Here is a 26,526-nt window from a genome sequence, read left to right as displayed (position 1 = left end):
TATGATTTTTGAAAAGATCTGCACATTTAAACGTGAATATAATCTCATTGTACCAAATGAAGCCGTCTGGTGATAAATCTTTTGGGTGAGGCTTCGCGAGAAGGGAGAAAAAGATGTCGAATAAACGCACCACCCCCGTAACGTGAAAAATAAATAAATACACAAGCTACAGGGGGGTTCGATTTACCAGGAAAATTAATAATAAAATGTGTTACGGTTTGACAAGGGGAAAAAAACACTGATCCAAAACATCGGATGTGCTGTAGCCTACGGCTGTCAACACACCGCCGCATAATTCGTATTTTAATTTCCACCAGAAACGATGGGCGTATTCCGCATTTTACCTTTCGCTAAGCGATTTTCAGCCAAAAATGACGATAAATAACTGCGAGAGACAGTCGCTGTTTTTATTCCTGACCTTTCCAAATCTGTACCGCGCATCCGCATCGTCTGATCCCCGAGAGAAATGCCATGTATGTTTAAGACATAACGCTCGTACAACGGTACAGCGTTCTGAGATTAGCCGCATCCATGAGGAATTAATTGGCACACACACACACGGACACTCACACATTCACATCCGCATTTGGAAAAAGTGCAATACCCCCCGAATCGTAATCCTTACATGCTATTAAGATTAAACATAACAGCTAATTGAAAATCAGAGCGTCAAATGTAATTCAGTATTCTTACTTTCGCCGACCACCGCCTTCAGTCCGATGGGTGCCATGATGCTGCTGTGTATCAAACCGTTTTACTCTTTCTCTCTCTTTTTCTTTTTTTACTCTCTCTCTCTCTTCGCTATATCCCACCCTGTCTATGCTAGAGCGACTATGTACACTTCACATCGCAGCTGACTGCGGAGGTTCGACCGGGGATGCAACGTCACTGCGTCGCAATACAATCCACCCGCCCTCCCCCCATTAATCGTCACCATGGTCCGTTACAAACCGTCTCCCGGAGTCACTGCGGAAACCCTTCCACATCAAATTGGAACGTTCGGGTATCAGCGCTACACTATTTAATTAGGGCTATTCCAGGCATTGCTAATATGTGTGTGAGTGTTATTGCAGGATTTACAGATTTATTGTATTTAAATGTGTGATCACAGCTCTACGTGAAATTATTCAAAAGGACATATGGTCCATTTGTTCACCATTCTAAAAACGAACAGCCGGTTATATCATGATTTTTCAGAACTAGAAAATAGATTTTTTTTTTTTTAAATAAGGCCCGGTTCAGCTGTGGAGAACACAAGTATATTGAAGCCTTGGGCTACCACACATGATTGGCCACAGGTCAGGTAGGCCCTACTCAGCATAAAATACGCAATAATTTCTTCCTCTACAACATCATATATGTAATATAACGTCCCTGTTTTAGGATCCCTCTAATGAACATTCATTGTAGTCTTATTTGAGATCATGCTATGAAGCGATGAAAGGCGCATGGTTTATAAATGCACTTTGTTGTCATTATAATTCTCTTTACCCGTAGTGTACACCACATCAAGGCACACCAAGTTAAAGGCATCAGGCGAAGGCTGCATTTCCAACAGTAAGAATTATTATACAGATAATCAGATGTCATGCATTTATATTAGTTTTTTTTTCAAGTACCCCATGGAGATGAGATTATTTTTTAAATGAAGAATAAGTGCCAAAATTTCCCAAATAGCCACTATAAAGCAATGTATGAATAAGATGTAGTGCACGTGCATGTTATAGTCCATGCCTTCAAATATGACTGGCCATTACTAATTATTCTGTTGCTAGTGTTCGGTATACTGAAACTGCAGATACAGACCAGGATGTAACCATAAATTGGCCTAAGGCAACAAGTTGAATGATTTATGGTTTATATGGTTGCATAAAGTTGCAATTTTTTTTAAACTTTTAAACATTGACGGATACGACGGTGGGAAATATGTCAGCTGTGCAGTGAAATGTGTATACCTTTAGCTAGTGTTATTTAATGAAACTGATATACCCAATCCACATACTGTTCGGTCTTCAATTCTCTTCCGGAGTGGTAGTAGCACTACTTTAATGTGACCACTAGAGGGGCCTATAATACAGGTTTTGTCCCGGCAAAATTCGATGTTTGAATTGCTCACGCATCCCCGACTGAGCAGTTAGAGGTAACCCATAAATCCAGCGTCATAGAAGCATTGCAACACAATATCAACTCACTTTTTTTTCTAATATTGAAAAGTTGACCAAAGGGGGAAAAAGTAATTAAATGGGACAATATGGCAACCAGATCAATTTAAAATAAAAGCAAAACCACCTATGCAGTTGTAAAGACTTTTGATTTGCTCTTTTTATGTATTCAGCAGACACTGTTATTTAACCATTTACAAGAAAATATGATAGAAGTAGAATAAATAAGAATTAGGATAACAGCTACAGTATCATTGCAGTGCATAGAGATCAAGCTGAATAACAACAAATATAAACACAATGTTTAAAAATGTGCATAATAATTATCCTTAAGAGCAATATGCATTGTGATAAACTTATTAAAGGGCTTAATAATAGGTTATATTGCCAAAGATAGTCTGTAAAAATATGTAATGATTGTCTATCGACATTGCGTTTAAATCAGGGGTCCAAGTACTGGAGGGCCAGTGTATATGCTGCCTTTTTCTTCCGATCAATTAACCAGTTAATCAGTTATGCCGTCTTGATCTTCTAATCCTATACTGGAACATCGAAAAAACCCTTGAGTATGCACATGCAATGTGTAGCTGTAAGCGGATGCTTACATAAACATCAGATCAAGATGCGATTGAGCCAATTAACCAAGTGCAGAAGTTGGCATGAGGTCCCAAGAAGGATTAGCCTTTGTTGCGTTTATGAGGTACAAAGCATTAAGGCAGGGCTGCCCAGCCCCCGCTCCTGGAGATATTCCACCCTGCAGGTTTTCATTTCAACCCTAATTTGGCTGCACGTGATTCTGCTAATTAGCAGCTCAATGAGATCGGTAGTTGTCGAATGAGGTGTGGCTTTGTTAGGGCTGGAGGGAAAACCTGCAGGACGGTAGATCTCCAGGAACAGGGCTGGGCATCCCTGCACCAAGGGCACTGTATACTTGCATCACAACACTTCACACATATTGGCCAGTGGCAGTTTGGAAGAGTTCCAGAACACGGCATGGGAACCAGTGCTTGAGAACTTGGAACCCAAAAATTCCAAAGGAAAGAGTCACCTTCCCCTTAGCCACTTCCCAACTCATTCAGCTGCTGGCAGCATACTATCTCTATAGATTGGGGCAGTATTCAAAACAGCTACCTCGCCTACTTTTGAGTATACATGTTGAGTATACAAGTTGTATGCTCAATAGAAGGCAGGTAAACTGTTTCAGACATGGCTTGGCTCAAGAACCTCAGCTGCCACCTACCTGTGTATTAGTCCAGACAGGTGAGCTTGAACTGGCAGCTCAGTTACCTGGCTAATGGCAGGTGTGCTCACTCACCTTTGGGCCATGTCTCTACCTCCCTTGGAAGTGTGCTGCACACGTTTTATACAAAAGCTGTGAAATTCTAGGGCACTGTATTAAAGTAGTTTAAAATGTTTTTGAAATTACAATAATGCTTCACATGTGTTTCTTTTAAATCATATTTTAATTGGGCATTTAAAGTATTTGAAGCACTTAATTTTCAATTATTTGGTTTGATTCTCAACAAAGTATTTTCAAATGCTTCAGATGAAAATCTTTAGTTCAAAATATTACTGCAAACCTCTGCTGCGAATTTTCCAAAAAAGAAACACATTACTAAACATTTAGTAATTTTCTGAAATTTTATGTTTCTAATAATACTTCATACAAAATGTCTGAAGTTTATTTATAAATGTTTGACCCAGCGTTCAGGCAAGGGTTATAACTTTATAAAGAAAACCACCGCATGAGCAGGGAGAGTAGATTTATGAGGGGGGGCCTATGAGCAATGGGGAGGTTTTGGGGCAGTGAATGAGACCGAAAGGAGGAGTACAGATGTCACTCATGTGTGATACTGCAGTAGAACGTTCTGGGTGTGACCCTGGCCTGATGTCAAACCAAACCGAAGCATGTCAGCACTTCGCTCGAGAGCGGTCTTCGGGAGAAGGCTTTTTTTTGGAACCGCTCTGACTCAAACTGTAAGAGACACACCCGTGCGCAGGCCAGCACGCAGACGCAGACGCAGACACGCCCGTGCGCAGGCCAGCACGCAGACGCAGACGCAGACACGCCCGTGCGCAGGCCAGCACGCAGACGCAGACGCACCCGTGCGCAGGCCAGCACGCAGACGCAGACGCGAGTACGCACATGTGGGCGTGTCTCCGCTCACCTCACCACACGCAGTGGGACGCTGCCTCTTTATGGTTTTACGCACACACACACAAACACACAAACGCACACACGCACGCACACATGCACACATGCACACACGCACACACTCACACACCTACACACCCACACACGCACATGCACACATATGCGCACACAAAAACGCACAAACGCAAGCACGCACACACACACACTCATCACTTTATGAGGTACCCCTATCTAGTGCCAGGTAGGGTTTTTTTGCCTTTGTTGCTGACTTTGCACACTACTTTATATATGTATATATATATATATATATATATATATATATATATATATATATATATATACACACACATATATAAAGTAGTGTGCAAAGTCAGACCCTCCTTTTATTCATTTTCCAGTGAAGACAGCCGTTACGAGCAAGTTAGTTATTTTTCTGTCAGAAAATAATGCAGCAAACATTTAACACAAAATTAAACAAAAACCTCTGCAACTATGTACAATATTAAATATCTTTCAATATTTAGTGTGTCTACCCTTTGCCTTTATTACAGCTTCCATTCTCTTAGAGAGTTTGAGTTTGCTTCGAGTTTTTTTGAAGAAGGTTACAGGGATATTTTCCCATGCTTCTTGTAAACACTTCCACAGTTCAGTCTCAGAAGTTGATTGCATTTTCAGCTTCTTCCATTCCAAGTAATCCTAAACACATTCAGTGATGTTGAAGTCTGGACTCTGGGGTGACCAGTCCATTGTTCTGAGGACACCAGCAGCATGATCTTCTTAGCAGAGTTATCATGGTCATTACCTTGCCGTAGAATTCATTTTAAGTTTACAATCAAACGTTGCCTAGAGGGTATTGCATGATGTGTTTTTTGGGTGAGATTTGTTTGTATTTTTTTAGCATTCATGATACCTTTGAGCAAAACCAAATCACCGACTCCAGATGTTGTTATAGAACCCTAAACTTCCACTGATCCTCCACCATGCTTGACTGATGTTGTAGGCATGGTTCCGAGAGTCTTTCATTGCTTTGGCAACATACATGCTGCCTTCGTACTCCCGAAAATCACTAATTCCGACTCATCTGTCCGTAAAACCTTACTCCGTCCATATCTTAGGTGTCCAGTGTCGATACACTGGTGCGGATATGAGCGTATGTTAAAATGCATACTGATGAGCGGCGTATAAACATAATAATGACAAAATAGCTCTTACCATGTGTAACCAGGCAAAATATTAAAAAGCTCCAATTACTATTAGAATTATACTTCAAATGTTCTCAGACGCGATGCACAAAGCGCACGATTGCGAAACGAATCACTGAAGACCTGTTTTGTGAGTTCAGATTTTAAAAAACGATCACTGTAATGTGTTGCAAATGTCTCAGAAACAAAAATGAAACCGTGCTGGAGGTTCATAATTAAATCTCCCTAAAAATTCAAGTAATTTAAACGACGACGGGGCGAAGGTGGAGTCCCCCCTCCTCCGCTCCATTGGGCTCATACACTGCCTTCTGGTGACCACACCTTAAGATGCGCTAAGAAGTTTGATGGAGGCCAACACGTAAAACGAGTACCCACGCAGAAGAGGGTGTGTCTTCGCGCACAGAGAATAGTTCTCTTGCCTGCATTCATAGTCTAGTCAAAGCGAAGCTACTTCTCCGTGCGAACGGGATCTGTACCCTACTGTGTTTGGGTTTTACCTCATGAAACGGGAAATTTTATCGAAGTAGAAATAGAAACAACTCACTTTCGTTCAGTGCGGTTTGTAGCTGAAACGACTTTTGGGGAGGGTGAGGGGAGACGTTTAGATTCGTAAATGTTATTTATGTTTCGCTTATTTATTTTCTGTTATTGCGACGCGCGTCTCTCTTTCCCCGTCACTTGGGGGAACAGTCTTTGCTAGGGTTGCGAGTTCGTCTGCAAGACTCTTAAGTTTAGTTTGTCGCCATGGGGGATGTCATTTCCTCACACCTGGATGAAGGCAAGCGTCAGATGATTGCAGGTAAGTAATGACCAGGGGATTTTCTGCCATCGTCTCGACTAGAGTTATTTGACGATGACAGGGTAAGCATTGTCTATGGTAAACTACGCATTGCAGTATAGTTAAATGTGATATATATGCTCCAACTCGATACCCTCAGTGGTTACTATACATGTGTGGTAGTTGCTGTCGATGGCGGTACGTGCGTTTTTGAAATCGTTAAACCAGGCGTAAAATTCTCAGCCACTGTCAAAATCGGTCATCTAGGTCCTCGCTGTTGCGCTCAAAATTCAAACTGACCTCTATTGCTCTGTATCCACGTGGCACAATAATTAAAATTTATCTGGAAAACCACATTCGTTGAACAGCTATGTTCCCTCAGTATTTTGTAAAATGAGCATCACTTTATTCATCTTATACATGTGCATGTTAACTGGCAATACATATAACATCAAAGCTCTTTAATGTAGTCTAATATAGCATTTCGTGCTGACTTTGGAAGTATGATGATGGATCAACTTCTGGTAATTGTGTTGAATAAAGAACATCGATGTCGCCGGCTTCTCCCACACACCCTTCCCTCATTTAGTCTCTAAAAACCAGAAACCCCAAAGACAGTCAGAACTTGCGATGTAACTGTGTGATATATATACTGTATATAGCCGTTTCTACTCCTCTTACTCTTAGCGGAGACGCTTGTAGCCGCTGTGACAGAGCTGGAGGGCAGTCTGCTCTGTACCATCCTTTGTGTCTGTGAAAAGTGCCTTGGCTGCAGCATGCTGCATGTGTGGTGTGGTGGTGGTGGGGGGTGCTTGTAAAGGGGAGACTGAGAGAAGTGATAGAGAGAGAAGAAGAAAGGCTGTTTGACAGTTTTTAATGGGATGAATATGTCACTGTCCAGTCTTCGGCATCATGAATGGCTGGCTACTCAGTATTGGGCAGTGGTCAGGTGGTCGACCCTGTTTTGTACGTTTTTCTTTGCATCGTAAGAAATCTTGTGCCAGGAAACTGGATTCATTGTTTAGCTAGAAAGAAAGGAACATTGTTGATGGATGTTTACCATGGGCTGAACGTAACACAAACAGATTCTGCGTCTGGCCGGACACAAGCCACCCATAAGTCCCTGTCAACTACAATGGCATGATAATTATAGCGTTTGTCTTATTGTAATGCGCAAAGATTAATCCAAAAAATATTTACACTATGAAGCCAGTTCCGAGTCAGCTTCCTCCGGATGGGTGTGTAATTCCAAATTCCAGGGTGATCTGCTCGCACTTGTTGGTGTCATGTTTTAATCCAGGTGGCACAAAAGGAAAGAATACGAGAAAGCATGTCACCAAATTTCTCGAAACTGGCTCTGTTGTTGCCGTTCAGTTGTTGATTAGTCAGTGCCGTCCGCTAGGAAAAGCCCAAAGCAGTCGCAGATTGGTTTGCTTATAGAAAAGGAAAGAAAACGGTTCTCTTACTCGACTGCTGGGTACCGTCATGGTCGCCACGGTGACCTGCTCAGAGCGCGGGGGCTCATCCCAATCGTCGATATTATCTGCCCTTGCTTCCTTTCCTAGTATGGAAGGCCAAACGGGTCAAAAATACTTTAAGCTGACTTCAGGAATCACGCCCTGTCAGCGTGTTGTCTAATAGTAATAGGAGCTTTTTAATATTTTGCCTGGTGTGCCATCAGGTGAGGTCAGGTGTGCTGTGTGAAAAATCTTTAAAAAAAAAAAAAATTTTTATGTTCAAATGAATTTTAAAAAACTTAAATGAACAAACAATCCCATTGACAAAAGCCAAAATAAATGTCATTAAAATGCATACCGCTTAATTAAAATCCCAAAAGAACATTTTGGCCTATGTGCGAGCGTGTGTGGAGGGGGGCTGCAGGGTGTTTATTTTTTATGCTTTTGAGGGTGGTGTGCCCTGAGATTCTGTAAATTTGGAAAGTGTGCCACGGAAGGGAAATGGTTGGGAAACGCTGGTGTATGGGGCGGAAACACAGGCACCCTGTTAACGGGACAGGCCACCTATCCCGGCCCAGCGATGGTCCTCCTGTACTGCATGGACAATAATCCGAAAACGAGATGTGTAATCATACGAATGTGGGTCTTGCTAGTCTTTGGAATTTTCAGTTTCATTGCCTGACACCGAAAGCTGATACCGTCATGTTACTTACTTTTTATTTTAGCCCTGTTTCTCAGCCCGACTCCCGGCTGAGGTGTTGCTGGCTAGTCTGCTGCTTGCCTCTGTTTGTGGTCGCGCGGTGGAGACGGATACACTTCGTGTCCAGGCGTCGCTCGGTGCTGAGCGCTCTGCGTAGTCGGCAGGTGAAAGCCAAGCCCGCGCGGGACTGAATTAGCCCGCTCTTGTCAATGTGTGCTCTTGTCTTCCGCATGTGCACATGTGTTCATATGCAAATGTGGCTCTGATGCTCCATCTCCGAAGCTGTGGCGGAGGTATCTCTGAATCCGTTTTAAGGTGGGGCTGGGTTAGCGTGCTGCTTAGTTGGGCTCTGGTTGTGGAACTAGTCCTCACTGTTCCCCTTTTGTCTTATCGCTGGGTGGTATCTACATTAAGTCAGCAAGGGCTGTCTCGCTGATATCTATGGTAACAGTTCCTCTGTTAGAGAATGGAGTTTTCATGGTTGGTGGGTATTTAATTTGTGATGGTTTCTCCACATCAAGATTCCAGTTGTAATAAATATAGTTTCTTGTTTATTTTGTCATCTAAAGTTACTACAGTTGTTATTAACTATTCATTAGATCTTTCATAATTTGGCCTGAATGGTCATTAATATAGTTAGTTATAGTGAAGTTTTACAATCTTCAAAGTATGCATAGTACTGTATCACCATTTAATTTGACAAGTAGACAAGGGGGGGGGTGGAGGGGGGGCGGGGGTGCTGCCATCCTGCCATGCTGATCTTGTGTTCCATCTCTGAATCTTTGCCACGTTAGCAAGTCTGGCAGTTTGCAATTTCCTCATTTAAACTGCTGCCAGCGTTGGAAAAAGACTCTAGAGAGCGAGAGGCAGAGGGAGAGAGAGAGAGAGAGAGAGAGAAGGAGCGGTGGAGAGAGACAGAGAAAGAAAGACGGCAAGAGACAGACAGAGACCGAAGAAAGAGAGGTGGAGGGAGACGAAGAGAGACCCCCCCTCTCAGTCGCCCCGTGGGGTAGAGAGAGAGAGCACTTTAATCCCGGAATCCTGGGAATGCACTGGGAGACGTGGGTCTGGGCCCCGTGGCTGGAAAAATTTGGAGGTCCCTGTGGACCCCACCGCCATAACCTGCCTTCAGCTCAGAGCAGGGAATGGGATTGGGGCGGGGGAGAGGATGGACGGTGGTGATGGGGGTGGGGGGTGGGTGGGGCAGGTTTTGGTTTCTGGGCTGCGTGGGGGAGGTGGGGAGACACCGGTGGATTCTTTCCGTCTCTCCTGTGGGGGTCGGGGGGGGGGTGCGGGGGGGTTCGATGTTGCCCTCCCGCCCCCTCACAGGCCCTGCTTTAAGCTGGGAGTTCCGAAGCGGAGGACGGCGTGAGCCCGGCCTGGGAACGGTTAGCCCTGCCGACGGTCCCCAAAACCTCAGCGCAGGTGGTATCTGTGCGTGCTGTGCTGTGCTGTGCTGTGCCCCCCCCCCCCTCCCCATGAGCCTTCCCTACCCGGGGGTTCATTCACTAAGACCTTTCCTGTTTGCTTGACTTTTTATTGGCTGGACCGCAAGAGCGAGGACAGCCCTGCAAACGTGAATGTCTGTGACTGACTGACTGACTGAGTGACTGAGTGAGTGATGAAGTTACGCCATTGGTCGGCTGGTCCAGCCAGATATCCGGTTTTGACCTGGTCTTGTATTATTTTACCTTTGCTTAATCAGATAGGCATGTTTTCAGTACTCTGTTCTCTTTTGCCTTGATGACTCAAACTGGGTAGGAAGTGCCAGGGATTCTGTAGCCCGGGGGTCCCCGAAAAGAATCCCAGAGAGCTGCTGAGGGGGTGGGAGGGGACGGGGGGGGGGCATTTTACAGTGTTACTCAGCATTTCACTGATCAATTAAAGCAGCCCATTACACAGTTAAAACAATTGTGCCTTGTTTTTTGGGTCTGAATTAGTTTCTGATTTTATGGCCGAGCAATAACCATAAAATTAGAAATAACGACAAGCAGGTCCTGTGGCTCTCCAGGACCAGGGTTGTATTTAAGTCATACACTACATTTACATTTTGGCATTTAGCAGATTCCATAATATGAGTGTTTAGACACCAAAGAGACGATGTCAAACCATTGGGGTCATAGCCGTTAGTAACTGTTGATACTCAGAAGGAATAAATGCATTAACCTACTTTGTAATGCTGAGCTCCAGATGTAAGTGGGATGATCAGATGGGTAGATGTAATGATGCTCACCTCTACCAGCTTGCCGGGATATTGGGGTTAACAAAAGGTGCCATGGGATAAGTGCCATAATGAGCAGGGTGCATCAGGACGCCAGTTTAACGTCCCGTTGAGTAGACCGACTGAAGGATGCGCTCCTCCCAAAGTGGCGACCTCGGGGGGGTGTTTCACAAAGCAGGGTTACTGCGTTAGCTGGATAACTGCTCTGAGTAAAACCCGGGACAGCTCTTTTTACTTGAGTCCATTTTCCAGATTTGGGCGGGGTTCCGACTTTTACTCCAGTGCAGTTATCCAGCTACCTCAGTGACCCTGCTTTCTGTCATCATCTCCAAAAATGATGCTTGTGTGGTTCACTGTACTCCTATCTTACCCGTCCTCATGAACCATCGCAGGGAATGAATGAAGGATCTCTTTAGCCATTTAGCCCATAATGGCTAAGGTTAGGATGTGAGGGCTGTGGGCAAAAAAGGTTTGTGCCTGGATTAGTCCTCTCACTCTGAGACACGGTCAATATGGGCCCTGAGGCCGTCTGGGTAGTGTAGAGGTATAAGCAATCGCCTACCACCAGCGAGACCCGGGTTCAATCCCCGGCAGCGGTACGTCCGGCTTGGTCAGACGTTCCTACGAACACAGTTGGCAGTGTTCGCGGGTGGGAAGCTGGTGGCCGGTGAGGGTATGAGTCCTGATCGTTGCATTAGCGACTCCTACTGGTTGGTCGGGGCGCCTGTTCAGCGGGGAGGGGATCTGGGGGAGATAGCGTGAACCTCCGCACGCGTTACGCTCTCCCAGTGAAACTCCTCGCTGTCAGGTGAAAAAGAAGCGGCTGGCGACTCCACATGTATCGGAGGCTGGCAAGTGGTAGTCTACACCCTCCCCAGACCGACAGAGGATAGCGCATCGACCAGGACTGTGATACACACGGGGAATTGGTATAATTGATGGAGTGTAGCACAGTGGGTAAGGAACTGGGCTTGTAACCGAAAGGTCGAAGGTTCGATTCCCGGGTACGACACTGCCGTTGTACCCTTAAGCAAGGTACTTAACCGAAATTGCTTCAGTATATATCCAGCTGTATAAATGGATACAATGTAAAAATGCTATGTAAAAGCTGTGTAAGTCGCTCTGGATAAGAGCGTCTGCTAAGTGCCTGTAATGTAATAACGACTAAATTGGGGAGAAAATGACAAAAAAAATAAAATATGGGCGCTGATCCAGGGTCGGTTTTTCCCTTTCGCTCCGTAGCGGATAAAGCGAGGGTGTGGACAGAAGAAACCTGTTCCTAGATCAACATTCCTTCTCTTGGAACACATCGCGCTGTAAACACGCCTCCTGGCCTCTGCGGCAGGCCCCACAGCGTCTCGGGTGATGATGACTATCACATTAATCCCGGGGGGTGGGGAAGGAGATTTCGGTGATTAGAAACGGGCGGCCCGCGCCTCCGTAGACAGAGCGCAGAAAGGGCCCTTGCTCTCTTCGTCGTCGCGAGCGGGTTCCACGAGCGGAAACGAAATCCCTTTCTCGCAGCGGTCGACATCGAAGCACTGATTTGTTTGCACGGGGGGGGGGGCGCACGCCGCCCCATTGTCGCGAAATGGCCGCGCTAACAAAAGGGCGGTTCTGCGGCTAATCGTCCCCAAACGCTGCTGCGACAAACGTGAGAAACCTGAGAAAATTCAAAGGGAGAAAAAGGGGTCATTCGTCTAGGCTTTCAGCCGTTCTCCCGCCTCGCGCTTCCATCCAGACCCTGTTGAACGTGTGTAGGCACGTTTTTGTTTCTAACAATTACAGCCCCCCCCCCCCGCCCCGGTTCAATGGGCTAATTAGCTGGATACACCACTGCTGGCTCACTCGCAGATCACAGTACAATGATTCACATGCGGTCATGAGGTAGTCTTTGGTAGTCGTTCATGACCTCCACAAGGAACGTTGCCAAACCGTCAGATCTCACCTTGTTTTTGGCTGGACTGCAACAGCGGGGCCAGCCCTACCAACGCGAATGTCTGTGACTGACTGAGTGAGTGATGAAGTCACACCATTGGTCGGCCGGTCCAGCCATATACTAGGTTTTGACCTGGTCTTGTTACCTCATGGTCCCGTCACATGCTGTAAGTGTTGTGTTTCTACCAGTCAGTGATTCAGCTGTAGCTGTAGATGTTGGGGGGTCTCCTTGAGTGCATGGTGACCTCACTCTCGGTGGATTTTTGATAAGTGGTGGTATCCTTCCCCCGGTCATGACCACATTACCACACCGACCTTTCCCCCCGGTCATGGCCACATTACCACACCGGCTACGCTGGTGCCGCGAGTGGTGCCACGGGCTGTCCGCGGCCTGGCACCGCATTGGAGCGAACAAAGCAGCCGCAGACTGTGATGTCATCCCTGAATGGCTGTGACGTCATCCCTCAATGGCTGTGTTGCGAGTTTGATCAGCCCCCCCCCCCCCCCCCCCACGTGTGGAACCCGGGGCACTAGTACAGGTTGTTTAAGTGCTTTTTTTTCAACAATTTGGCAATTTACAGGCAACCTCATTCTCAAGCAACTTGTGTGAGTGAATAATACCTCAAGGTTTAGGCGATGAGCAGAACTGATGCCAAGTCATCACTGTTACAACCCAATGGAGTGCCTAATACATACACCCATAGCATGGAGTATCGTGGGGGGGGGGGGGGGGACCGTTCTTGTAAAACCAGGTTGACTGAAAAATGTTGAGAATGGATGTCCGCACACTGGATTACAGCTCCCAATACTTTATTGGCTAAAAAGCAAAGCAACATTTCAACCCAACAGGGTTTTCATCAGGCAAAATGCCTTATTGTTTTTTGCCTGATGAAAACCCTGTTGGGTTGAAAAACGTTGCTTTGCTTTTTAGTCAATAAAGTATTGGGAGCTGTAATCCAGTGTGTGGACATCCATTCTCCTTCAATGTTCACATTTCACTTTTATCCTGCACCTGGCCAAATGACTGGTTGGATGTGCGCACGGCTACTCTACTGTGACTGAAAAATAGTTGCCCAAAATCGAAACCATGGCAGCGCCCGCCCGTGGTCTTGCGTCCGCAAAGAGAGCGAACAAGACGGAGCCGCCGGGGGGGGGGGGGGGTGGTATTAAATTGCGCTCTTGTTATTCCTGCGGAGACTCTTTCCTGGTGTTCCCTCGCTCACTTTCAGTTTCTCCCTCCCTGTGGTGCAGACACCTTGTCTCGTTGCCTCTCTGGTTACTTACTGTTTTTTTACATTTTTTTTTTTTTGGTGTTGAGAGACGTTGAAGGAAGATTTTATTTTTGTGTGTGGGGGGGGGCTATTTTCCAGGAAGGCATCTTCCGTGGAGGAGTGATTTTTGATTGGATAGCGTTTTTGGCTTTTTTTTTTTTGGTGGGGGAGGTTGATGTCAGCTGGTTCCATTCCTTGCTGAAAAAACGCCTGAACTTCATTAAGTATGGTCAAATCCCTTTTCATTGTCTAGTCCAACCATTAAGGTTTTTAGTTTTTTGCCCTTTTTAAGCAGTCTCTCTCTCTCAAAAGATTCTTAAAATATTTTTAAGAATATAATTCTGTTTCACAGAAGTCCCTGCTCATTGGGCTGAGGTTCTCTGGAGTAGGACAGGGAAGTGAGGTGGGGTGTGGGTGGGGGTTGAGGGGGGGCGGGGCATGCTTTAGCAAGTGATGTTAGCTTTAACTCAACAGTTCTTTGTGTGCCACAGGCTTGGTGGTGGCATAGATCTCAACCTCCCTCCAGGAGGGTTTTTGGTGTGTTTCAGTATTAAGTGCATCGAGTCCTGAATTTATGTCTCCGGTTGTTGGGTGAAAATGTCCACACACCTTGTTTTCAAGGCCTACATATTCGTCTGAGTGAAAGGAAACCACAAAAACGTGCGGGCACTGTCACTGTCCAGCACCAGAGCCTCAGATCCCTGGTCTATGAAGTTAATTCTGTGGAATATTGCCAGAGAAACCAGGCTCTTTGAAATGACAAAACTCCTTTTGACAGCTAATCCCGGCCATTGTCTTCTCCCTCTCTCTGTCTCTCTGTCTCTCTCTCTCTCTCTCTCTCTCTCTCTCTCATATTCACACACACACACACACACACACAGGCACACTATTAAGAGCGTGCAGTTAATATTGTCTTTGTTGGCTTTGTAAGTTCAGTATGTGTTCAAATAGTATTAGAATGTTAAATATTTATTTTTAGTGTGCTTTCTGTTATGCTGTGCCTGCCCTGCCCTGACATTTTAAATCTAAGTGACATCTTTGTGAAGGTTACAAAAACATAGGTTTGATAACTTGATATGTTTTCTTCTCTTTCCCAAACCCTTTATGTACGCATACATAAAGTATCAGTTTCTGTTAAAAGTCTAAATGTCAATGTACACTGAAAGAAAAAATGTTTCCTTGGATAAACCTACAATTTTCACTTCAATTTGTTGCACCTATATGTTTTCATGAACCAAAACATTTTCAACTGAGAAAACCTAGAAAATATAAGTGTAACTAATCAAAGTAAAATTTGAGGTTTATCCCATGAGGCATTTTTTCAGTATAAATTTGACATGCCTAGCATTACAGCGTGAGCATAGACTTTGTTTGGCTGACTGAAGAAACGATATCCCCCCCCCGAACCCGAAAAATTTATAATGTGATCTCTCCTCCCGTAACAGTGGTGAGTGGTACCGTCTGGTCTTTGAAAGAGTAAGGGATGTTGTGGTGAGCCATATGAGTGAACAGGAAATGGAGGGAGGACCGAGAGTGGGAGGGAGGAAAGGAAAGGGGGGGCGGGGGGTTGACATGAGGGCTCCAGGTGGATGTGGGACAGGAATAGGGGAAGCTCCATGTTTGTCTCAGAAGGTTGTCTGAGGTTCAGTGATGCTTGGCAGAGGGACACAATGAGAATGATGAGTCAGCAGTTTTCCATGGAGGAGTGATTTTTGATTGGATAGCGTTTTTGTTTGTTTTTTTTTTTTTTTGATGGGGGAGGAAAAAATGCCTGAACTTTGTTAAGTGTGGTCAAATCCCTTTCAGTGTCTAGTCCAACCATGAAGGTTTTTTGTTTTTGCCTGCTTTTTAAGCAGTCTCTATCTCTCTCTCTACCCAACCACAGAAAAAACAACATATAGTACAGGCATTATAATGTTACACCCTCCCACCTCTCTCTCTCTATCTCTCTCTCTCTCACTTTCTCTCTCTCTCTCTCACCCTTTTCATAGGCAGACAGAACAGAGCAATATCATGTAAGCATGTGCACATGTGAACTCACTTATAATTTATTACAAATATATAAAAAATGCTCTTAAAAGATTCTTAAAATATTTTTAAGAATAGAATCTTGATTTCAAACCAGTTTTATTGGAATGACGAACATTTGTGTCATCAAATTACATGCATACCAAGAGGAAGGTTCAGTGGTACTAAACAAAATGAGACAACAGTGTACTTGCATGTACTGGAACACATTTGTGACAAACACTGCAATGAGGAGAAATAATTGTTTTAAATCTGTTTAAATCACACACACACACACACACACACACATATATATATACACATATACAGTAATCAATATTCAAAGAAAATTTTTGACTGTATATAAGACTTAAAGTGTTAGAGGTCAAAGTCAAAGGCCTTTTTCTGTTGTTTTTTTCGATGGTGAGAATCGCTCCGTTGTGAGGCCAGCACCTGACATGGAGAGCTCTGGGCTTACGTCCCGAAAACCAGAGGGGGGCACACGCAGGCCCCATACACGCAGGCCCCGATCTGTTTCAGGCTTTTGTAAAACTCCGCCGGGACACCTGTGTCTCAGGTTTCTGTGAACCTCCCGGTCCTCTGCTTCCCGGTGCGTTTGTGAAACAGGCTACTGTGTTAGCGCTGAGAAGAAGCCTCCAGTTCCTTCTGCTGTCTTCTCTCTGTCTTACTCTCAGCGATGATGCAGAGCCATGCAGCCAATCAAACCCTCTTTCTGGGGTCACATGGGAACTCCTGCATCTCCAGGTGTGCAGGCTGTCAGTCACTAGCAGATATGAGATGCCCTGTTTTATTACTCCAATGGAGAGGTCTTCCCTGCCTGTGCATAAAGGCAGTTTAGGATGGTAAGATGACATGATGTACAGTCCCAGGAAGCCAAAGCATTTAAATAACAGTGTTTAAAAGGGTGGGAGGGAAGAACTGCCTGGGTGTTTGTTCAGTGAGAGTCATTTCAGGACAGAGATGGATTCTTAAGGAATTACTTTTGTTTTTGTTTGTGTGCACCTTCTCCATTTCTGTTGTGTCTAGGTCTTTGTACAGCTTATTAGTGTGATGGCTCTGTCAGTATGTGTGTGTGTGTGTGTGTGTGTTTGACTTTCTGGGTACGTGTTTGTCGGTGTGCAAGTATGCAAAATGTGTGTATGAGTTTTCGTTTTTGTGTTTTTATGACTGTGTGAATGCATGTCTTAGTGATACTTTCATTGTGATACCAGCAATGCAGTTGGGTTGAAGTTGCATGACGACGTGCGGTCGTTTGCAGATGGTGTGCATAATCGGTGTAGAAATAGAGCTGACTGTCAAGATTACGGAGATGGCCACAGTAATGATCCTAGGCCTGGGCACGGATGATCGGCATGGCCTGTGGCCGTGAATGTGAAGTCCTTGGGCATGGCAAAGCAGGGATGTCATACTCCAGCGCTGGAAGGCTGCAGTGTTTGAGCTGGTTTTTGATGTGCTGCTTTAAAGGAATCGGACGTCACAGATAAAGTTGCTTGTGTTACTCTGGTCATGTGACCGAGGAGCAGCTGCACAGCACTGTGTCTGACTGTCCTATAATCAGCTGCATCAAAGGATCCGTGAGGCTGAGGCCCGGGGATACAGGACTGCTGTGTGTGGGTGTGTGGGTGTGTGTATATGCATATGTGTTTGTGAGAGTGTGTGTTTGCGTGTGAGTGTGTGTATGTACATGTGTCCATATGCTTTTTTGACAGAGAGAGAGAGGGAAAGTGTGTGTCTGTGTATGTGTGCATGCGCACGTGCATGCATGCGTGTGTGTGTGCATATATGCATATGTGTTTGTGAGAGTGTGTGTGTGTGTGTGTGCATGCCTGTGTGCGTGCATGCATGTGTGCATAGGTGTGTGTGTGTGTGTATGTGCGTGGTGCATGCGTGCGTGTGCGCGTGTGTGTGCGCGTGTGTGTGTGTGTGCGTGCGTGCGTGTTGGTGTGTGTGTGTGTGGTGGGGGGGTATAATTCACCCCAGCTCCCGACCCCGCCAGGTGCCTTCAAAGGGAGAGCTGTCGGAACGCCGGGCCAGCCTAAATGGGAACTCTGTAATCCCGAGTCCCTAAACAAGGGTTAGCAGGAAGGAGAAAGGAGCCAGGCAGGGCAGGACACTTTAATGACCTCTTTCACGGGGCAAGACAAAGACAGAGGAAAAGGGAAATGCGAACCGTCTGGCCCGAGTGTGGGGTATTTACACGCTCGGGAGTGTGGGGTATTTACACGCTCGGGAGTGTGGGGTATTTACACGCTCGGGAGTGTGGGGTATTTACACGCTCGGGAGTGTGGGGTATTTACACGCTCGGGAGTGTGGGGTGTTTACACGCTCAGGAGTGTGCGATATTTACACGCTGGGGAGTGTGCGATATTTACACGCTCAGGAGTGTGCGATATTTACACGCTCGGGAGTGTGCGATATTTACACGCTCGGGAGTGTGCGATATTTACACGCTCGGGAGTGTGCGATATTTACACGCTCGGGAGTGTGCGATATTTACACGCTGGGGAGTGTGCGATATTTACACCTTGGGAGTGTGGAATATTTACACATTCGGGAGTGTGCGATATTTACACGCTCTGGAGTGTGGGGCATTTACACGCTCTGGAGTGTGGGGTATTTACACGCTCGGGAGTGTGCGATATTTACACTCTCGGGAGTGTGCGATATTTACACTCTCAGGAGTGTGGGATATTTACACGCTCGGGAGTGTGCGATATTTACACGCTCGGGAGTACTGTCAAGTTCTTCATTGTGTTGCCTTCCCTCACCTCTGCTCTCTTTTTCCCTCCTTTTCTCTCCCTCCATTCTGTGTGATTCTGATGTCCTCCATGATGGAAAATGCCCCCGTGGCGGTAATCTGAAGGTCCTGTGCTCACTCCGGATAGATTGTTTAGGAGAGACAGGAGTCATATTTTTCTTCTCAGGCTACAATTCCTCCTCTTCCTTCTCCTCTCTTTCCTTCTTCATATCTTTCCTTTCCTTCTCCCTCTGTCGATCAAAAGCACTGTGTAATTCCCCTTACAATGAAAAGAACAATAAGGATTTTTTCTAATATATATTTGCATATATGTGTGTATATATATATATATATATATATATATATATATATATGTATACATATAATATTCCCTGACGTCATCTTAAAAAGGTGACTGTGTAAACACGGTGTGTTTATATTTATTTGCGTGTTGAATATCAACATATGAAGTAGATTAAAACTTCCTAAATATTAATAACCCCTGTAGCACATTAAACGCCAGACATTTAAGCATGTAAATAATGCTGTACATTCTGTATCAGATAAATATCATATTACATTAGATTGCATACTCCAGTCTACTTCAGTCATAATTATAAAGATTGAGATATGCAACGTGAGTCACGTTTTGCAATACTGTAAAGAATATCTCATGTATACTGCTGTTACTTGGCTAACTTTAGATTTGAACCCCACAACCTCTGTAAATTCAGCCGCCCGAAATGCAGTAAATCTGATAGGTTTCACGCAGTACTCCTGATTTAGTTAACCCAGCAATCAGCAGCGAGCGAAAAGCAGTTCTGCAGCTGACCCTCCTGTCAGTTGGTCCCTCTTATTCCAGGTTTCCCAGATAGGAGTTCTCCCTTCTCTGATTGTTATCTGTCAGCATGCACCTGCATCACAGCCAAACAGCTTTTATTTATGTTTCCAAGGCGAAGGCGTGTTTGATAGGGGAATGCTGGTATGTGTCAGCTATAGTAGATGCTGTGTGTGTGGCTGTGGCTGTGTGTGTGTGTGTGCGCGTGTGTGTGCGTGTGTGTGTTTGTGTATGTGTGAGTTGAAATATAAATTGAAAATGAGATGAAACCTTAGGTGAAAAGGGGGGGATGAGGAGATTGGGGGGTGTGTGGTGGAGAGCTGAGGCCCACGGATCACTTCCTGTGCCCGCTGACGGAAGGCACAGAGCATTCTGGGAATCGCAGTATTACAGGACAGCAGCGCACCTACTCTCGGTTAATACCTGAGACTGTAAAAAATAGGTTAATACCCAGGGTTCTGAACTACATGCTCACGTGCATGTTAACTGGGGATGAGTCTATTAAAAAGTACACAATTTCAGCATTTCCACCATTACGTTCCTTTTGACTTACATGGGTCCCTAGTTAATGAAATCCTCTTCCCCCGAGACTTCATAAAGTCTTCGTTGATATTTAGCATTTTGCTGGCTGGGAACATAAGGAGGTCCAGATGAGTCTCTTTGCACTGAGTCATTAGTTACACAGATAGGGCAGGGATTCTTTTTGTTGTAGATAATTTGCATAATTTGCTTTTGGGAGCTACTGAAAACACTAATGATCATCCACTACCATGAAATCGCCACGTCACGTTGCGTGGATCGCTTCTCTTTTAACAGCCTGTCCCGCTGAGCTCCGACTACTTCGGTCTCCTCCGAGGACGTGGCTTTCTGTGGCCGCGCGAGTGAATCACGTTCAGTGTCAATCGGTGCACGAGAACTTCTGGAAAAAACGCCGGTCCGTTTTTCTTTTTTTTTTTTTTTGCAGAAATGAAGCGAGAGGGGAGAAAAGCCATCATTCAACCTTCCCGTGACACGTGCGGTTTTAAGGTTCATTTAGACTTCGCGTGTGGGCTACGTAATGGTCCGTACGGAAGATATGACACATTTTTGGATGAAAGCGGCTTTCCGCACAGAAAATCATGCACATCGCCAAAAAGTTTTTTTTTTTTTTTACGTGGACCAAAAACCGAACGGACTTGCTCTACAAGCCTGTTTCTCAAGAAGTGTAGTCAAAAAAACAAAACAAAGCGAAACCCCAAACAGTTCGGTACACGGACTGGCCATCCGCGTTGTCAAACCACGTTGATTCCGTTTTAAATGCGTCATTCTGAACTTAGTGAATCTATTGACGGTGTTTGTGATTTCCTGCGTCTTCCGTGCTAGTCACCTCTGCTGAAGGTCGCAGTTATAAAATCTTAAGCTGCATGCGGTTGACCGCATGAACGCCTTTGCTGAGTCACTGTGGCCCCTGCAGTAATTGTGTCCCCAGGTAAGAACTGGCCCTTTTTACGCATGTATGTATGCGTGTACCACGCTTAGGTAGAAGGTGCGACTTTCCTTTTGAGAGTATTGGTTCGGCTTAAGGGTTTCAGTGTTGGGCCTTGCGCCAGAATAGCATGAGTCAGATCCCGTGTTTGATGCTCAGCATGCTGCCTCATCCTGACCTGGTTTAATGTCCAGCTGAACAAACAGGTGGCAGGATGAGCAGGGCTGTGATGTCATATGCAGGCTGCTCTGTGCTGCTGTGAGACATCTTGTCTGGGCTGTGTTTAGCTGACACAGCCATGCTGGGAATGATTACTGTCCTGACCTGACACAGTAATTCCTTTATTATAGCTCTTATTCCTTTCGTATTTATTTGTGTTTGTGATTCATGTTTGACTGCTCTGTCTCTCTCACAGACGTACACCCCTGCACACACACACACACACCCACACCCAGACAGACAACCTTATCCTAAGCAGCACACACACACTGGCATACGTGCACGCACTCACACACACGCTCAACACAGTCATTCCTACGCGCAACAGTCTCTCCCTCCTCCTGGTAGCATCTAAATCATCCCTCCTCTCTCTTCCTGTCTCCTCACAGTCACCTCATTTCTCTGTCACCCCGCGAACCACGCCCCCCCCCCCTGAACACACAAATGTAGGCTAATTTATGAGCACATTCATAAATGAGAATGGCGATGAAACATCTGATAGCGGTTACTGCATCCTCTCTGGAATAGTTCTCTGCTGGCGTCATGCGGTCTGAAACTTTTTCTACGTGAGTCTTTTTGTCTCTTTCTTTCCCTCCCTTCACCCTCCCTTTCCCTTTCTCTCCTTCCTTCCCCCGCGACCCGTCCCGCTGGACGCTCAGACTCTCGGGGGGGGAATCGCTGGCACTGAGCGAGCGGGGTTCCAGCAGCTTTTTGTTCCCTCGTTAGCGCTAACGACGTGCTAACGTTTTTACCGCTGGGGCCGTTGACACACTTTCTCAGAGATGGCCTCCCCAGGTCCGACTGACCTCTAACTGCCGCTGTTACCCTGCCGCCTGTCAATACAGCCCACTGTGTGCGATTAGGTACAAGCTGACCCTCGCTGGGCTGTGTGTGTGTGTGTGTGTGTGTGTGTCTCTGTGTCTGTGTGTATCGATGTGTGATGATTGTGTGAGAGAATCTGTGTGTGTGAATCAGTTTGTTTGTGTGTCTGTGTGTGTGTGTGTCTCTGTGTCTGTGTGTATCGATGTGTGATGATTGTGTGGGAGAAAACTGTTTGTGTGAATCCGTTTGTTTGTGTGTCTGTGTGTGTGTGTGTGTGTGTGTGTCTGTACTGTATGTGTTTGTGTGTGTGCCTCTGTGTCTGTGTGTCTCGATGTGTGATGATTGTGTGAGAGACTCTGTGTGTGTGAATCCATTTGTGTGTGTTGTTGTGTGTGTGTGTGTGTGTGTGAATTTGTGTATTCATGTACATATTTTGTATATATTGTTTGCTGTGTGAGACAGGGTTTATGTTAATGTGCAAATTTGTTTGTGTTTATGAGAATCTGCGTGTGTGTGTGTGTATGTGTACATGCCCTGGCCCAGTTAATAACAATGAAGCTCAGTTATCTTCTCTAGCAGAGCAGACTGGTCCATTCTTCCATTCTCCCATGTAGCCGTTAGCCGTTAGCCTCCCTGCTCCCAGCCACAGCACTGCGATCTGCAGATTCAGCTCATTCAGCTGCCTGCCTTTGCGCAGGGTCGGCTAAAGGTTGTTTTTCCTTGAAAATGTCCTCTTTGTTTCCTGGAAAGTTCGCCCTGTTGCTGTTTCTCCCTGTAACAGCGTGAGCAGATCAAAGTGTGATGTTCGGCCGATAAGCTGATGTTATCTGACTTGCACCACAGAGCAGAACCACACTGCATGAACGCAACATTGTTCAGAGTTCTCTGTCGTCTGATGGGAGACTCACTGCTGTCAGTGTGTCTCCCATCAACAGGAGTGAGGGGTACAAAGCTAAAATGAAAGAGCTTGGGGAACAGGCGGGGGGGGGGGATGGTGCTCTCCATTTTTAAACGTATTCTGCAGATGCCATTGGTGCATTGTGCAGTGTATTTCAATGTATTGTCAGATACATTTCTGGATGCAGATTACAGTGAATTCCTCGCGTGCGTTTTCCTTTATCCCGCAGAATCAGAACTGCGTTGTTTTTTTTCCATCGCTCACTGAAACGAGCGTGATCGTGTGCTGTTTACAGCTCAGCTACGATAGGCTAGGCCCCTCCCTGTCTCTACTAGTAATAAGGCTTGCAGGAGAGATATCTCCGTTGCTCCATCACGCTCACCTCTCGCTCGCACCCTTCTCTCTCAACTGAGAATAGTGAAAGAACTTTCTTGGAGGAGTGATATTCATGGACATCACATCGTGTTCAACATTTGGATGGGAATACTGAAGTGTGGTTAAGTCCTTGCTCAGAGTCAAGGTGCTGGCCTGGGATCAAAAACTAGCGTTTCCCGTTCTGGCCATTTTACCTGCTCTCGGTCCCGTCTGCAGTTGGCGTTTTCACATGGTCTCAGCACTTATGCGCTTGATCTGAGCCACTGATTGGCTAAGGAGTTTGCACACTTTTTTTTTCCTCTCCAAATCTTAACCTGCCTTGCGGGTTGGAAGTTAACCGCAATTGCAGGAGATCCCTGCCTCAGAAAGTCTTGGTCAGTGAAAGCTGCAGTGTGTACATGGTAAATGGTAAATGGACTGCATTTATATAGCGCTTTTATCCAAAGCGCTTTACAATTGATGCCTCTCATTCGCCAGAGCAGTTAGGGGTTAGGTGTCTTGCTCAAGGACACTTCGACACGCCCAGGGCGGGATTTGAACCGCAACTGCCGTCTGCCAGACTCGGTCTTACGCTCCTGAGCTATACGTGCTACATAGAGGGCCTAATCTACCAAGGACTTCAGCATATGCAAGACCTTTTAGCACGCGCAAAAAAACTGTTAACGCAACCAATCGCTGGTGCAAAACGAACACCATGACCAAATCCCCTGGCCCTCAGTGCGTTATTGATGTTGCGCTAGCGCTCGCAGGCACTGGAATGCAGTTAGCCTGGTCTCGCGCCGCTGCGCTCTGCGACTCGCATGGATGCGCCTGCGTTCTCTTGCACGAGCGCGTCTGCTGAATGAACGCGATGCGGCGCCGTCTTGGAAGCCGTCCTTTCGTATGACACCGGTATGTTAGCCTCTGGAGTAAATAGAATGTTAGCCCTTTTTGGTAGCGCCGGGGCTAGTCGTTGTCGCCGTCGGTGACGGCCGCTTGTCGTCTTTGCCGGAATTTTCTCCGGTCGCTGACCCGTGTTCTGTTCGAGGGGTTGGCTGGTAGCTTTGCAGCAGTTGCTTTGACACTGCGCTCATTGTTCAGTATGACCTGTATATTTCTCTCGCGCACATTTGTTTGACAAATGCCAGCGATGCTCCTGTCATGTATCTATTGAAATATGAGTTGGAGTTTATCAGTGATCTATGTGTTTGAGTGTGTATAACCAGGCCCTGGGGATGGGGGGGGGTTCTAGGGGACAGCAACTTCAGTCTGATATTTGGGTGAGCTTCTTAGTTGAAGAGAGGAAAAGAGACTCATTCCTGATTAGAGATGTAACTTCTGCACATGTGTGTGTGTGTGTACCTGTGTCTGTGTGCCTGTGTGTGTGTGTGTGTGTATTTTCTTCCTCTCTTATTGTTTAATCTTTTGTTGGCGTTTGCCTACAAACTTTGGAAATTTCAGAGAGGAGGGAGAGGAGAAAAAAAAGAGAACTAAGAGAAAGAAAGAAAAAAGATGGAGAAAAGAGAAAGAGAGAGAAAGAGAAAGAGAGAGAGACTGTCCGTTTCCCAGTCCCGCTCCCCTTCTTCCTCGCGCTGCCGTGCCAGAGCGCTGGGCCCTGCTGCCTGCCTGTCTGATGGCTTTAACAGGAGCCTTAACTGCCACTCCCGAAAACCACACTCCCCGCCCACCAGAAGCATTTCGTTTCCACGGCGCTCAGCTCATCCTCGACCGCGATTGGCCATTTCATTCCGGAGCAATGCCACCAATCAGCCTTTAACTCCCGCAAATATGCTTCCTTTCATTATGCGCCACGGCGTTGTTAACTTGAACCCGGGCTCAATTAGCCTTTTGTGCCACCGTATGTGTTCATCTCTGTGGTATGCGGACAATATTTTATTCAGGTTAATCTATTCAAACGCGGTTTAAGCTACTGTTTGTCAGCTTAGCGAGCGCTTCTTTCATGTGAGACTCTTTTGTGTTTAACGGTTTCCATTAAACGGCTATCGCTCACCGCGGGCGCGCGTCGAAGCCAAATTTCCCTTTTTAAACGCGGCCTCTTTTCATAAGTACACAGCGCTGAACGGTGGCGTCGCGATAGCCCTGTACCGCGGCCGTGGACCGCTATCGCCGGCTCCGTTAATGTTATCTCGGGTCAGGTCACGTGTTAGGCGAACGTTTAGAGGAAGTGTAGTTTGGGTGTTTTTACACGGGTGAGTTACCTGTGAGTGGCAAAGATGTCTTTCTTTTTTTAAAAAGGGAATTATGGCGACCGTCTCTTTCGGTTTTTGGAATCACCTCTCAGCTGTTCCGCTCTGTCACTTCCCCCTGCTTCCTCACGTGACCTCCTCATCCTCGGCGCGCATGATTTGTGTGCTTGCAGCCTGCAGTAATAATTACAGGCCAACCTCAGCCGCTGTTGTCAGGTCTTCTGTAGACCGCAGGCAAAATAATGATTATGGATGGGCATGGGATATATGGCCTGTTCTCACCAATAAACCATCTTACGTTCCTACGCTCTTATCACTTATGATATATGACCAGTAAGATTAAACCATTTTTTTATGCATCTGACCTTTATTCAACAAGGTATGTTGGCTGAGAACTCTGTTCTGTTTTGTATTGAGGGCCTGGGGAGTCAGTGTGGGTAGGGAATGCAGCCTAGCTTCAACTCTTCTGTAGCCAATCAGATGTGGGGGTGTGGCTAAGTGGCCAGATGTAGCGGGACAGTTTATGTGGGAGTTTAACTGGGACATTGGGTTTAACAGACCTACTAGTTTTAAAAAAGGATGCCATGGGCATTTCAATGAGCACACTCGTTAGTCTGGACCTCACTTCACTGTCTCACACGAAGGTCAGAACCTCCTATAGCACAGCGTCCCCATCGCTGTCCTGCTGAGACATTGTATTTCTGTTTGGCAGAGAGGGAAAGTATCTCTATTTTTTTTTTAAATGTTTTATCTAAGCGCTATTAGGGCATGGGGAAACTGCTGGGAATGAGTTTGCCTAGATAGCTCCTGAATGTGTCGGTCGCACCGAGCGTCCGCTGATGTTTGGCAGATGTGAGCGGTGTCGTATGACGGTCACGGAGGTACAGTTGTAATTGGGGGGCCATCAGACAGCTGGAATCGTGGGATGGGGGAGCGAGCGGCGGGTTTGTCATGGAGACGTATGGGAGGAGGAGGGGCAGTATAGGCCGTAGCGGACGGATTGACGTCATCCTGGTTCTGTGTCTTTGTGCTGCTGTGGTCGGGACCGATGGAGGGGGAGGCCCAGTCAGCCTG

At 46.1% G+C, this 26,526-nt stretch overlaps 2 protein-coding genes and 1 long non-coding RNA gene across 3 annotated transcripts in view; 1 reads left to right on the top strand and 2 right to left on the bottom strand.

Moving 5' to 3' along the window:
* stxbp1a (syntaxin binding protein 1a) overlaps positions 1 to 884 on the bottom strand; it is a 45,013-nt gene extending 44,129 nt beyond the window's left edge. Inside the window, exon 1 of the mRNA XM_064307054.1 lies at positions 694 to 884. Within this exon, the coding sequence (XP_064163124.1) occupies positions 694 to 730 (37 nt within the window). The 5' untranslated portion in view covers positions 731 to 884. The remainder of the gene's footprint in view (positions 1 to 693) is intronic.
* Positions 885 to 5,858: 4,974 nt separating this feature from the next.
* The window catches only part of niban2a (niban apoptosis regulator 2a), a 52,699-nt gene continuing 32,031 nt past the window's right edge, over positions 5,859 to 26,526 (top strand). The window contains exon 1 of the mRNA XM_064307049.1: positions 5,859 to 6,318. Within this exon, the coding sequence (XP_064163119.1) occupies positions 6,264 to 6,318 (55 nt within the window). The 5' untranslated portion in view covers positions 5,859 to 6,263. The remainder of the gene's footprint in view (positions 6,319 to 26,526) is intronic.
* Positions 7,156 to 7,716, bottom strand: LOC135240093 (uncharacterized). The gene is made up of 2 exons (XR_010325587.1): positions 7,498 to 7,716; positions 7,156 to 7,322 (listed from the first exon to the last, which is right to left on the bottom strand). It is a non-coding gene; the product is annotated as an uncharacterized LOC135240093 (long non-coding RNA).

The sequence above is a fragment of the Anguilla rostrata genome, chromosome 14 (genome assembly GCF_018555375.3).
Source record: "Anguilla rostrata isolate EN2019 chromosome 14, ASM1855537v3, whole genome shotgun sequence".
NCBI classification, from domain to species: domain Eukaryota; kingdom Metazoa; phylum Chordata; class Actinopteri; order Anguilliformes; family Anguillidae; genus Anguilla; species Anguilla rostrata.
This window is presented reverse-complemented; position numbering and strand designations above follow the sequence as displayed.